The sequence below is a fragment of the Micromys minutus genome (assembly GCF_963924665.1).
Source record: "Micromys minutus genome assembly, chromosome: 7".
Classification (NCBI taxonomy): Eukaryota; Metazoa; Chordata; class Mammalia; order Rodentia; family Muridae; genus Micromys; species Micromys minutus.
Window position 1 is genome coordinate 4,912,641 of NC_137976.1, and position 12,166 is coordinate 4,924,806.

General features: G+C 47.9%; 1 protein-coding gene across 2 annotated transcripts in view; it reads right to left on the reverse strand.

Annotated features, from left to right (window-relative positions):
- ITSN1 (intersectin 1) overlaps positions 1-12,166 on the reverse strand; it is a gene marked incomplete at its 3' end in the record, with an annotated part of 162,665 nt that overhangs the window by 26,818 nt on the left and 123,681 nt on the right. Inside the window, exons 28-29 of one of the 2 annotated variants that reach the window (XM_080919324.1) lie at positions 11,768-11,959; positions 9,943-11,389 (exon numbers count right to left, since the gene is read on the reverse strand). In XM_080919324.1, coding sequence (XP_080775450.1) covers positions 11,388-11,389; positions 11,768-11,959 — 194 coding nt within the window. Of the gene's footprint in view, positions 1-9,942; positions 11,390-11,767; positions 11,960-12,166 lie in introns of those variants that run through there. The other variant, XM_080919323.1, reaches the window with a different exon arrangement.

The window sequence follows — 12,166 nt, forward strand, 5'->3', positions numbered from 1 at the left end:
AAAATGGGGACTCCCGGAGACCTTAGTTTCTCTTGCCAAGTGAGCTATACCTTCCCCACCCCTGTCAGGCTAGACCTGACTCTCCTTGGAGATTGATTCTATTAGGAACCACTCCATGTCCCCAGCAGAGTGGTCTGTCCTGTAAGAAAAGCAGTTGATGCAGCTCAGCCATGTTCTCTGGCTTTATCTCTGGACCACAGCTGTGTCATGAATCCTTTCTGCCTCCCAGCCAGTGTGTGTGTGTGTGTGTGTGTGTGTGTGTGTGTGTGTGTGTGTGTGTGCTCCTTCTGGATGGCATCCTCTGCGCTCGGAACTGAAGGCAATGATGAATGAGATATCTGGGTCCCCATCTTCTGGAAACCTAGCATCCTGGCTTCTCTCCCCTTGTTGACTCATAGATGCCTCTGGAAGAACACGGCTGGGAGATGTCATCAGTTCACAGGACAGGAGAGTTGCAAATTCTCAGGATTTAATTTTGATAAGAGAGTAGGAGCTAGTGAGAGGCCTGTGGTGGGAAGTTGGAGATGCCACCAATGGTATCAAAGATCCCGACGTGACTTGGCCTGGGTATCTTGCTCTGCCCTGTCTTAAGGGACTCATTGTGTGTCGTGTAGCTGGGTCTGTCTGGGAGTGTGCATCCAACCTCCTCACTCAGTTGCAAACCCAAGAAACATAAAAAAAAAAACCATAATTTTTAATTAAAATCATCAGCTTCCAAGAAGGGCCATCTGGTCTACCTGGCTTGCCATGGAGAAGTATGGAAATGGGATTCCTCCCAGGAATATTCTCCTGCTCTGCTGAGACAATGAATGAGGTGAGCAGCACATCATCCTGGATTTCTGATGCTGGACTCCTGGCACAGGTACCACTGCCCTTTATAGTCTGAGTTTTTTCCTTCGTTTCTTGGCTGTGTTTGTGTCTCCACACGTTTCCCTAGCTTTCTGAGCACCCACTTCTGCTGTGCCCTATCCCCCAGGATTTTTAAGCTTCCTTAGAATGGCTGTAAATAAACCCTTCAGGCATGAAAGCATTACAAGCAGCATGGGGTGACATGTGTCTATGGGGATTGGAGGAAGGAGGCAGTGGCTTTGATCAGAGAGGTCTGGGAATATTTTGCAGAGGAGGAATTGGGGACTACTTTGTTAACGCTGGCATGATCGTCAATGTTTGAATACTGTCCTGCAGAGATATGGGACGTCAGGGGTGACTGGGGATGATCACACTCATGAATAGAGCAGTGCTGTTTCCTAAGGGATAGGATATATGTAGCAGGTGCCCTATTTCCTTGTATATGTCCTTTAATTCTTCCATCTGTCTGGAATGGGGTGATCTTGGATTTCCCCAGAACTACCAGCAAATAAAAATTATAACTTAGCTACTCTTGGGTATTTTGTCACAGTCCTATGCACTAAGACATCATGGACAAAGAAGATGGTAGGAACATGGAAGAATCAGAGTTGGGTGCTTGGAGCTAGAGAAATGGGTGTGGGAAAAAGAAGACACTGGATGGTGGCAAACAGCAATAATAGACTAGATGCTCCAGACCCTTGTATATAACAACCCCATCCTTACCAACAAATCCTGTGGAATAGCTACCATTACCCATCATGAGAAGGTGAGGAGTCAGAGACATGAAGAGGATAAACAACTCAATAAAAGCTCCGGGTAAGAAACAACAAAGGAAGTAGGACCTATGGCCACATTCTTAGCTGTTATGTCTTTGCCTCACTGGACAGATAGTGTTTTTGTGTGTCCTAGTGGATAGGAACAACCAGACTGGGTGGCTTTAAAAACACAAGTTCACTTCCTCACAGCTTGGGAGGGCTGCAGTCCAAGATCAATGTATTGGTAGGGTTCATCTTCTTCATGTGTCCCACAGAACATCGCCTCTCTTCTGCACATAAATCCATGGTATCCATTCATGTGAGGTTTCTTCTTAAACAGACACCTGTTGTACTGCTCCATACACTTCAGAGTAGGATCTGCTCTCCCCAGGGTAACATTTAAATACATCTTTGAAGACACTATCTCCAAATTCAGTCATGTCCTGTGGTCTTCAGGGTTAAAGCTTTGAACTAGGGCACCCAGTTCAGGTCACATCAGAAGGGAAGCTTTGGAGAGAAAATATGCTCAGATGCCCAAGATGGGGAGGAACAGAACCAGAAACTACAGCTGTCCCCATGCATGGGACATGAGGGTCTCCACAGCTGCTCAGCTGAAGTCAGCTCAGGGATGGCCACTTAGACAATCATCTAAAATGTCTTGACAGCTATGAAAACTATGACAGAACTCTATGCCTGAAAGGCTGCCTGCACTTCAGAACCCACTGAAGCCCTGATGTTCTTGGGGCCTCTGGAAGTTCATGTGAGGTCACACTATTCCAACTGACCATGACACCTAACACCTCATTTGATGGCTAGGCAGTAGAGTCCAGAAAGCTAGGTTTATTTTCTCTATCAGAAATGCTTGCTGGAAATAGGACCATAAAAGAAACTACCTATGTTCCCATGGAGCCCACCATCTTTTCTTCCATCATTTTTGGTAAGGTCTATTTGAGGACAATCTTGGAGTTCAGGCTTTCAGGAGCTGGCTGCAGTAAGTCTGAGTCAAGGTAGTGAGTCTTCTCAAAACAAAACAAAAGAAATAAACAAAAACAAAATCCCCTCGGGCTGGAGAGGTGGTTCAGTGGTTAAGTTTGGTCCCAAGCATCCTCATTTGGTGGCTTATAACCACCTGTAACTCTAGCTCCAGGGGATTCAACAGCTTCCTCTAGTCTCCACAGGCAACACACACACACACACAAATAAAAATAACATCCAAATAAGATTGCCTTGGCTGACAAGCCCACAAGAGGCTCTGAAGGCTGTGGTGGGGAGGTGTACTTCTCAACCCTGGGGCAATGGCTTCAGAAGGGTCTGGCAAAGCCCTGGCCCCTGATAAACTGACTCCAGAAGAATACAAGAAACCCCTCTAGCCCAAGACATCTCCTGACAGTATCAGCAGCTGCAGGGTCCATCCAGAGAGGCCTCCTCACTTGTTGGGGAGATAAGATACCAAATATACACAGGATCAAGTTGTATGTATATTAGTTAAGGGATCACAAGAATGAAGAACACTTCCTGGTTTGAGACCTTTTCACAAAAAATACATTTTTCTACCTATGCCACTATCCTCAGCACTATTCCCCAAACCATTCCCAGCACCAGACTTTGTGCTGGATTCTCTGCCACACTCAGTGAAGAGAATGACAAGACGGTAGAAGTCATGGCCCGACAAGGGAAGAGAGCAAAGGCAAAGGTAAAGGGTGCCACTAACACCCAGCGCTTCCTCTGAGGCCCCAAGGGTGAGGAGCCATGGGGAATATGCAAATGTGTTCATTGGACTGTGGCTTACAACAGGCAAGAGAGGAGGATCCTACCATATAGCAGCTCTACCTGGAGGGCTACTGTCATGGTTCTGGGGAAAGAAGCCATGGTCTTATCTATGTCATTCACAAGCTTTACCACTGAGCCACAGCCCTAGCTCCTCTGCGGACACTATTTTTATGAGTCAACTTACATTTTCTTTCCTTCCTTTCTCCCTCCCTCCTTCCCTCCCACTTTCTTAAATAAAGCCATGTGTTAGAACTATCTTTGCTGAGGGTAAACTTGAACTTCTCACCCCTGTGCATCCACGTCCCACATGCTGAGATTACAGGTGGACATTCCCATACCTGCTTATGTGGTGCTGAGGATTGAACCCAGGACTACCTGCATGCTAGGTCAACATGCCACCAACTAAAGTGCATTCCCAGACCAATCTGTCAGCTTTTCATAGTATGTCATTATGAAGCCCAGACTGACCCCCAAATCAGGATCCCCCTGTTTTAGCCTCCCCAGTGCTAGAATTACAGGCATAAACCACACACCAGATCCTCTGTGGCATTCTTGATCTGGACTAGCCCTGCCTGCAAGGAAGTCAGTTGAATGAGGGGTGAGTATATCTTACAGTTTACATACGATCCCTCTCCTCCACACACACACCAAAGGCTCACGTGTGCTCAGTCTCCAGCTGGTGCACTCAATCCCAGATAGGTGGTGGGTGAGGTGGGAACCAGCCATCTCTCAACTCATGGTGGAGATATAATCTGCTAGCATTACTAGGGGGCTCTGGAGGTGTAGAAGGTGGGCTTGGTTGGAGGAAGATGGCTGGAGGCATGCTGCCTTTGATACGTATCTGGTCCCTGACCTCTTCCTATCACTGGTTCTAAACCTTGATGAGCTAAGTGGGCCTGTCTTGCCACATGTCCCTGCTGCTATGGTGTTCTGCATCACCGAAGCCCCAGAGTCATGGAGTAAACTGAGCACACCATATATGAGAGACTTATCAATAGCCAAATAAGACTCTCTTTCTTGTGAGGTCCTCCCTAGGGCCCTGTCACGGCGACAAAATGTCTGACTTACCCAGTGTCCACATGTGTACATACTGGCCTCCAGGTCCCCTTGTCATTTTGTATGAAAAGGACTTCATGGCCAGGTAACATGGTAGGAAGGATGGCAGAGAGCAGGAGGGGACGGGAGCAGGGCGCGTGGAACTGGGAGCACCAAACGTAAACTTACAGCAAAAATTCCAGGAGAGGTGTGTGGAGGAGGAAACTGGGCAAAGGAAGCTTTGGGGCTGGTTAAGACCAGACAGGCAGGGTAGAGCCAGATGGAGGTGGCACATGGGAACCCAAGGAGGAGAAGGTGACCAAGGTCTGAATCTGGGATGGCTCCACATCCATCCCACTTGTCACTACCCCTTCTCCCCACCCCCCATGAGGCCCAAGATGCTGCCGGATGGAGCAGACGTGTGCTCTAAAGCTTGCTGCCTCGGGGCGCATGGGCCCACTATTAGATGAAATTGTATTGTCCTGTATTCAGGACCATGGGCTCCTGGCTGCAGCCAGGGATGAAAATTTAGAAGCCACAGTGGACTCCCACGGCATCCCTGCAAATGGCACTGGCCGTCGGTCCACTCTGTCTGGTTTTATTTACTCTCTACAAGATGGACTTTACTGGTCTGCTGGTGTCTCTTCCTGTTCCTAGTGGTTCAAAAGCAGGTATCACACCAGCCTGTGTTCCAATGCTCACAGCCACCAGGCAGGGTCTATCATATCCTGTGTGTGTGTGTGTGTGTTTGCCCGTGCATGTGTGTAAAAGGAGAGGGAAAATTAGGGCAGGGTAGACCTCTGAAGCTTTTGCTGCAGCAAGAGGGAGAAAGGGGGGATATTGGCAGGCAGATTTTCTTCTGTCTCTTGAGGATGGGCTGGGGCGAGGGTTCCCATTAGGCAGTGGGGGTTGGTCACTAAGGGAGAGGACAGCTATGTAGGGCTTCCCATGGGGCAATGCCCCAGACAGCTAAGATTCCTGCTTGGCTTTGCCTGTTCCAAGGGAGCTGGTGCCCCACTATGGTTCAGCAAACAGATCAGAGGCAGCCAAGGCTGGTTCTGGGAGGGGTAACAGGGTGCACGCAGCAGGGTGCTGGGACAATGTGCGTCTGGGAGCCGTAAGTGGCCTGGCGCAGCTGCTCTGGGGAGCACATGCCTCTGGTCAAGCCAGCATGCCTAGCAAGGGCAGGGAGCAAACATTCCGTTCTTTGCTGGCAGGACACGGGGCCACAGGAGGCTGTGACGAGAAACCCAGGACCAGTGACAGGTTTATTGCCTTTAAGGGCCTGCCAACAATCTGTCTGTACTTGTGGTATTTAAAAGCCTTACACATTCCGTTTCTCTGGTTGGGAGCCCCACTGTCAGCCGTGTGAAAGAGGCAGCTTGCATTGGTGTGTGCTGAGGAAATGCTGGGTTGAGACAACTGTCAGCATTGTTCAGACCTGTGGGACAGGTGCTCCAAAAGACTTCCATGCAGGTGAGCCCACTTCTGCCAGAGAAGAGGAGCTCTTTGCTTGCAAGTTAGAAGGGCAGAGTTTCAGGGGCCCATGTGAATGCTTCTGGGAGCTCTCATTCTTTCTGAAATCTCTCCTCTGGTAAAGCACTGGCTGAAGAATCTTAAAATGCACTGCAAGACAGTAAGTTGGAGGCCAAGATGGCCTTCCGTGATGCTTACTGACCAGGCATAAATCATTCGTCCCCAAGAACAGCTCATTCCTCATGTACTGGTTGCTTGCTGGTGTTTGCATCTCTCTCCTGATAAAGAACAAAGAGCTTAAATAATGTGCCCAAGACCACAGAGTAAGTAAAGTAGCCGAGCTGGGATTTGAACCAATGTTCTACACAGTCATCCTAGAATAACTTTAATGCTACCAAAGACCAAGGGTACAACTATGCTGATTTCCCCAGAGCCCACATTAGACTAAATTGTACCTAAGTAGTGTTCCTATATTCAGCACATGGTCTTCTGGCTGCAGCCAGGAATAAAAAGTGTGAACCCATAGTTGGCCTAGGGTGAGGTATCAGACACATGTCTGTCTTTGGGAAACTGGGTTAAGGTAGGCTAGTGTGGAGCCCCCAATCCAGGTGACAGAAGTCACAGGAAGAAAAAGGCGTTCACGCTTCCAACCAAAATGACAGCAATAATTCTGTGCAGGTGCAGCTTGGAGATGAGGCTCTGGGATAGATAGGAATGCTCTTTTCAAATGGTACTAGACAGAGGGTCAGCACACACCAAAACGCCACTTTGAGGGAACCCTAGCTCCTCAGTGTTCTCTCAGCCAAGTGTGTCCCAGCTCTAAGACTCAGCACTGTCAAACATTCCTCAAAGAACGTCTCTGTCCCTCATTCCCACACCGTGTCCTCTGTGTAGTGTAGCCTGGCTTAGTGTGCAATGACAGAGATGAAGGGGGCAGCATGGGGGGAGGGGAGGAGGGAAGCAGAGGTCAGGAGCACACAGCTGGGGTGCACACTGGCACAAACTGAACAAAGCCATGTCCTCTCCTGGGAAGATAGGAGTGTCCGGCCTTAGCAAACACCGGGAGGTGAAGGGACATGTTTCTGTGCCCTGCAGCATGACAGGCCAAGCAGATATGAAAACTGCACGTCACCCCTGTGACAATCTTCTATATAGCTCTGCTTCCAGAGGTACCCTGACCTCCTGTTCAGCCCTGTGGTTAACACAAGCCACAGATGAATACACCCAGATCACTTTTCTACTGCCTCTGGCACACACAGACCACACACCACAGAGCAGCAGGTAGCATCTAGGAGGTAGTGTGCTATGTAGACACAACACATATGGGTGTTAAAACCGATGGCCATGTCTAAGAAACATAGCCTTTGTTTCAGTGAATTCAGACTTTTTTTTTTTTAATGCCTGGAAGCTTTAAGTATGAAGAATAGAACCTTCAAGAAGTAATAGGTTGGCTGAAAGAAGAAACCCGGCTTTCCCGTGAGGTTCCCATCTGAAACGGGTTTGAGGAAAGAGGGTAAGGAAAGATCTTCACACAACAGTCTCAGAACCTTGAAATTTATCGCTAGTCTGTATAGTTTTTATTATTTCTTTTAAAATATATTTTACGTGTGCAGGTGCATTGCCTGCACACGTGTCTGTGCGCCACTACACGTGTGGCTAGTGTCTGCGAAGGCAGGTGTTGGGTTCCCTGGGACTGTGAACTGCTGTGAGCTGCCATGTGGGTGCTGGGAATCAAAGTGGGTCCTCTGGAAGAGCAGACAGTGCTCTTAACTGCTGAGCCATCTCTCCAGCCTCGCTATCCCTTATCTTACCAGATCCAAAATCATCATATACTTTTTATTTTCCTATGCACTTACTGTGTGTGTGTGTGAGACTTTCAATGTAGCTTCTAGAACAATTTTCTTGGATATTTTGGGGTCTAAAAATAATAAACATATTAATTTATAATTTTACCAAAAGAAAAACAAATACTGTCTCTCAAAAATGATTTTTCAGGCCAGAGAGATGGCTCAGTGGTTAAGAGCACTGACTGCTCTTCCAGAGGTCCTGAGTTCAATTCCCAGCAACCACATGGTGGCTCCCACCATCTGTAATGGGATCCGATGTCCTCTTCTGGTGTGTCTGAAGACAACTACAGTGTACTCACATACATGAAATAAATATTTAAAAAACGATTTTCAATGTCCAGGAAGCAGAGTTATGTGAGTGAGAAGCTTCCCAGACTGGGCCAGAATTGAGACTGCCCAGACGCAAGTCCATGGACCTTAGCCTCAGAACACATGAGCTGGACACCTGGGAAGCTTGTCTCTGAAGGGAAATACAGTGACATCTTGGTCGCTCCGAAGGGTGATGTGCTATATCATCAGAACCTGGATACAGTGGCTTGATCTGCTCACAGTGGGCAGTTTGGAGTGCTCAAACCTATTACATGCCAGGATAGGGTAAGCTATATGAAATTGCAGGGCACGGTGGCACACTCAGCAGAGGGGTTTTTACACATGCACGCGCGCGCGCGCACACACACACACACACGAGTAAATGTAAAAACTTAAAAAATAAAATCTTACACACCCACACAAATCAACCCTAACTGTAGTATCTTTAAAGTCCGAGGGACACTTTACTTTGAAATCCAACTTTGAAAGTAGAGAACACAGAGGACAACCAGAAAAATGAGCAGTCATGGGGGACTTTATGCCAGACAGAGGAGATGAGCTCACAGAAGAAATGCACCTCTTTAGCAGGAGTTATCAGCAGGGCAACCTCAGCAGCCATGTGTGAGGTGACTACTTGGGCCAGGACAACAATGTGAACGTTAGTCATAGTGGCCAGTAGGGTGAGACCAGCCTTTCTCAGCTCAGCACTGGCCACATGAAAACCGGCCACCTCGTCATGTGAACTGCCTTGTAGGGTGACCCACACTCCCAGCATCTACCCACAGGATGCTGCTAGTGGACTTCTGCCTAAAACACACAGGGTCAGATGGACTCTCTGCTGGCCATAAAAACTGAAGAGATGTGAGAGAAATCCGTGCCAGCTCCCAAAACCAGAAGGAAGACTTGGGGAACAAACCGTGGAAACTGGAGAGTTGAAAGTGAGGAGAGCCATCACCCACCTTGACAACTGCATCTCACGGCCAACCTCAACCCTGGAGCACTGCCTTAGGGAGCGAGGCAGTCCCAGGGAGATGAGGCCTGCAGACTTGATCACTGTTCCATGAGGGGCTCGATGGGATATGGGAGGAGCCCTTCCCTCCTCCCCCCTCCCTCTTTCCTGTTCTGACATCTATGTCCACCTCACCTGGCTCCTTCTTGAACCTTTAGGGCTCCACTTCAGTATTCCTTTCCCTGCACCCTTTGGGAGGGTTCTATCTTTGCCCCCAGCACCCCTCCAGCCCACCAGTGCTGAATGCTACCATTCACACACTTCTGCATAGAACCAACACACACTCCATGTTTATATGTTGTCCTCGCCTGCCATAGAACCCAGCAGTCAGGTTGCTAGAGCTCAACGTATGGTGGATTAATCACCCCTTCCCAAAACCTTTGTGCCAACTTGGTAAAATTGCAATGGAGGGTGGGAGGGCCCATTAAGTGAGGTTCTCAAGGATAGCGTCATCCGTGTATACGCCGGTTTGTCTCGGAAGGGTCACAAGAGTGTGCCTAGCTGATGTGATCCCACACAACAGGAAAATATGCAAGTCTACCTTTATCTAAGTATATTCTGGCATCCATGAGTTCCTTATTACGACACAACTTTTAGACCAGTGTTTTGTGCCCTAAGCCAAATCACACACCCGTCAATGTGTCAACAACATAAGCTATAAGTCCAGTGAGAGAGTGGACAGCTAAGCTGGATGGTACACTTCCACGCTTGGAAACCAGTATTAATGAGGAACCGCTGTTACATATGGATGGGGAGGTCCCACTCAGGGACTATGTCTGTATTCACACTTGACACGCAGGCAGGCCAATGGCTGACATCTGTCTGGTGCCCCTCACCACATCAAGATTCCAACAGCAAGAACACAGAGACATTTCCATCTAACTTTTATATGAAGAATTTAATTATCTATACACATAACTAATCCAAAAGGTTGTATTACAATTGTTAAAGCTGCAAGTTTATATATTTATATATTTTACATTCATATTCATGAAAACACTAAAGCCCAAGTAGACAAGGAAGGGCTGTCCGTCCTCAGCACCATGACACACGGCCAGCACAGCGTCTCCCGAGGAGGAGCCCAGAGGGATGCCATGTTACACTTACTACTAGGACAGCTAAATGGTGCTTCCGGCTTCCACAACCCATTTTCTGTGCTGTCAGCAGTGGGCACCTTTTCTTTTTCTTTTTTTATTGAGAGCGTCCAACTAAAGTCTAAAGACAAACATGGCTTCAGCTACAGCACAAGTTAACACGCACACGGACCAGGAGCGCCATTTCATATTAATCTGTAGAAACTCCACAGTCTAGTTAAAAAATGTAAACACTGGAAATTAATTGCGGGGAGACTTCTATACATTCTTTCTTGTCAAGAAAATTACTTGTTCAAATATCCCATGAAAAGCAACTGGAATAAAACTTCATGTAACAGAGACTAAGACAGTGGATGCTGATGACTGTAACCATCCGGGCAGTGGCGTCTTATTGATTCATGGTATGAAAACACGCCAAAACCTCAAAACCAAACACCAGCACAACTAGATCAATCTGGACCAAATGGAAACACGGGTGCTTCCTTAGGTGGCTACAAGGTCACTGTGCAAAATAAAATTAATGCAGTCGGTGAGAGCATTGTACACGGTGGTAGTGTTTGCCATGGGAGGGCTACTTCTTCGGTACAGATGTTACATGCGCAACAGGTACACGTGACAGTCACAAACAAGCATGACACCTTCTGTTTAGCCAGGCTCAGTCTACACATCTTCAAAACAGGTACACCCAGCTCCTCTGTGCTCTACGGCAGGGACAAGCCCCAAACTACACGATGTGGTTGGTAACACTGGACAAATGGCAAAGATACATCAAGTCTCAGGTTCACGGACGTTCGGAACAGTGTTTAATCGTACATGCAGCATTCCTTGATAGTGGGTCTTTTTTGCAAAACCAAAATAGCAAAGAAGTAATTGATTGATTTTTATTAAAAGGCTAAAATACACATTTAAAGATGATCTGAAAACTATCGAAAGCGCCTGTGTGAAGGCAGGGCCGTCAGTCTGAGTGACTAGGAAACCCACAAAGGACCCACCACCCTTTGCAGTCCTGTAATTTGCTCCTGCGTCTGCACGCAGTGACTCAGACATTTCGATCACATGCAACTAAGGTCAAATGAGGTAAACTGCTCTGCAGTGAGTTCTTCTACTCAGAAGGCAGTAGGTGATCATGCTGCAAGTCACATGATCAAGGCTGCATCTCCCATCATCCCTCTGGGCAGTGATATGGGATAGTGGGTCTCTTTGAGGACTTTCAAGCCTGAGGGGGGGATGGACAACATATGATTCCTAGAAAAAGGAGGAAAACAACACATAAGCAAAACAAAACAATGAGCAAATTCAAGCCAGGGAAATGAGTCAGGCGTGTACACAGCACGGTGCCAAAAGGATTCAAAAGAAAAAAAAAAAAAAACAAACAGGAAAAGAAGGAGGAAGGGAGGGGAGGGGAGGAGGGAGGCATGCTACAGAAGGAATGAAAATTTAAAACAAAAAGAAAAACCCCATGAGATAGTTTTGCATCACAGAAGGTCTTCAAAGAGACTGTTGCAAATGCAGCAGTGGTCTGCTTTAAGTTCTGCAAACCAAGCTTGGCAGAATCAGAGCAATGCTGCATGTCTTATGGGAAGAAACCAGAGAGGAGAGGAAGCGGGCCGCCAGGGCACTTACATTGCTGGCTGGGGTCCATGTCTGTGGTCAGCTTTACATAATTGGATGGGAAGAGCCCGACGTGCCCACTGACTTCTCCTTTCCACCAGTCCGGGTCCTCCTTGCTGAGGACGTTGATGATCTGGCCTTTGCTGAAGGCCAGCTCGTCGTCGTTCTGTGCGGTGTAGTCGTACATCCCGATCACCTGGCACACTGCAAACACAAGGCTGGGTGAGCGGCCGCGTGCAGCCGCCACAGGGTTTTCCCTTTGGAAGGGGGACCCCAAAGGGCAACAGAGGAAGAGGAAGATAGCACCAGCTTTACACCGTCTTAGGTGCTGCTGTAACATCCCCACTATCATGGTACTCATCAGCAGATGGGGATCCTCACCCCGAGCACATGGGAAGGACTCAGGGCTGA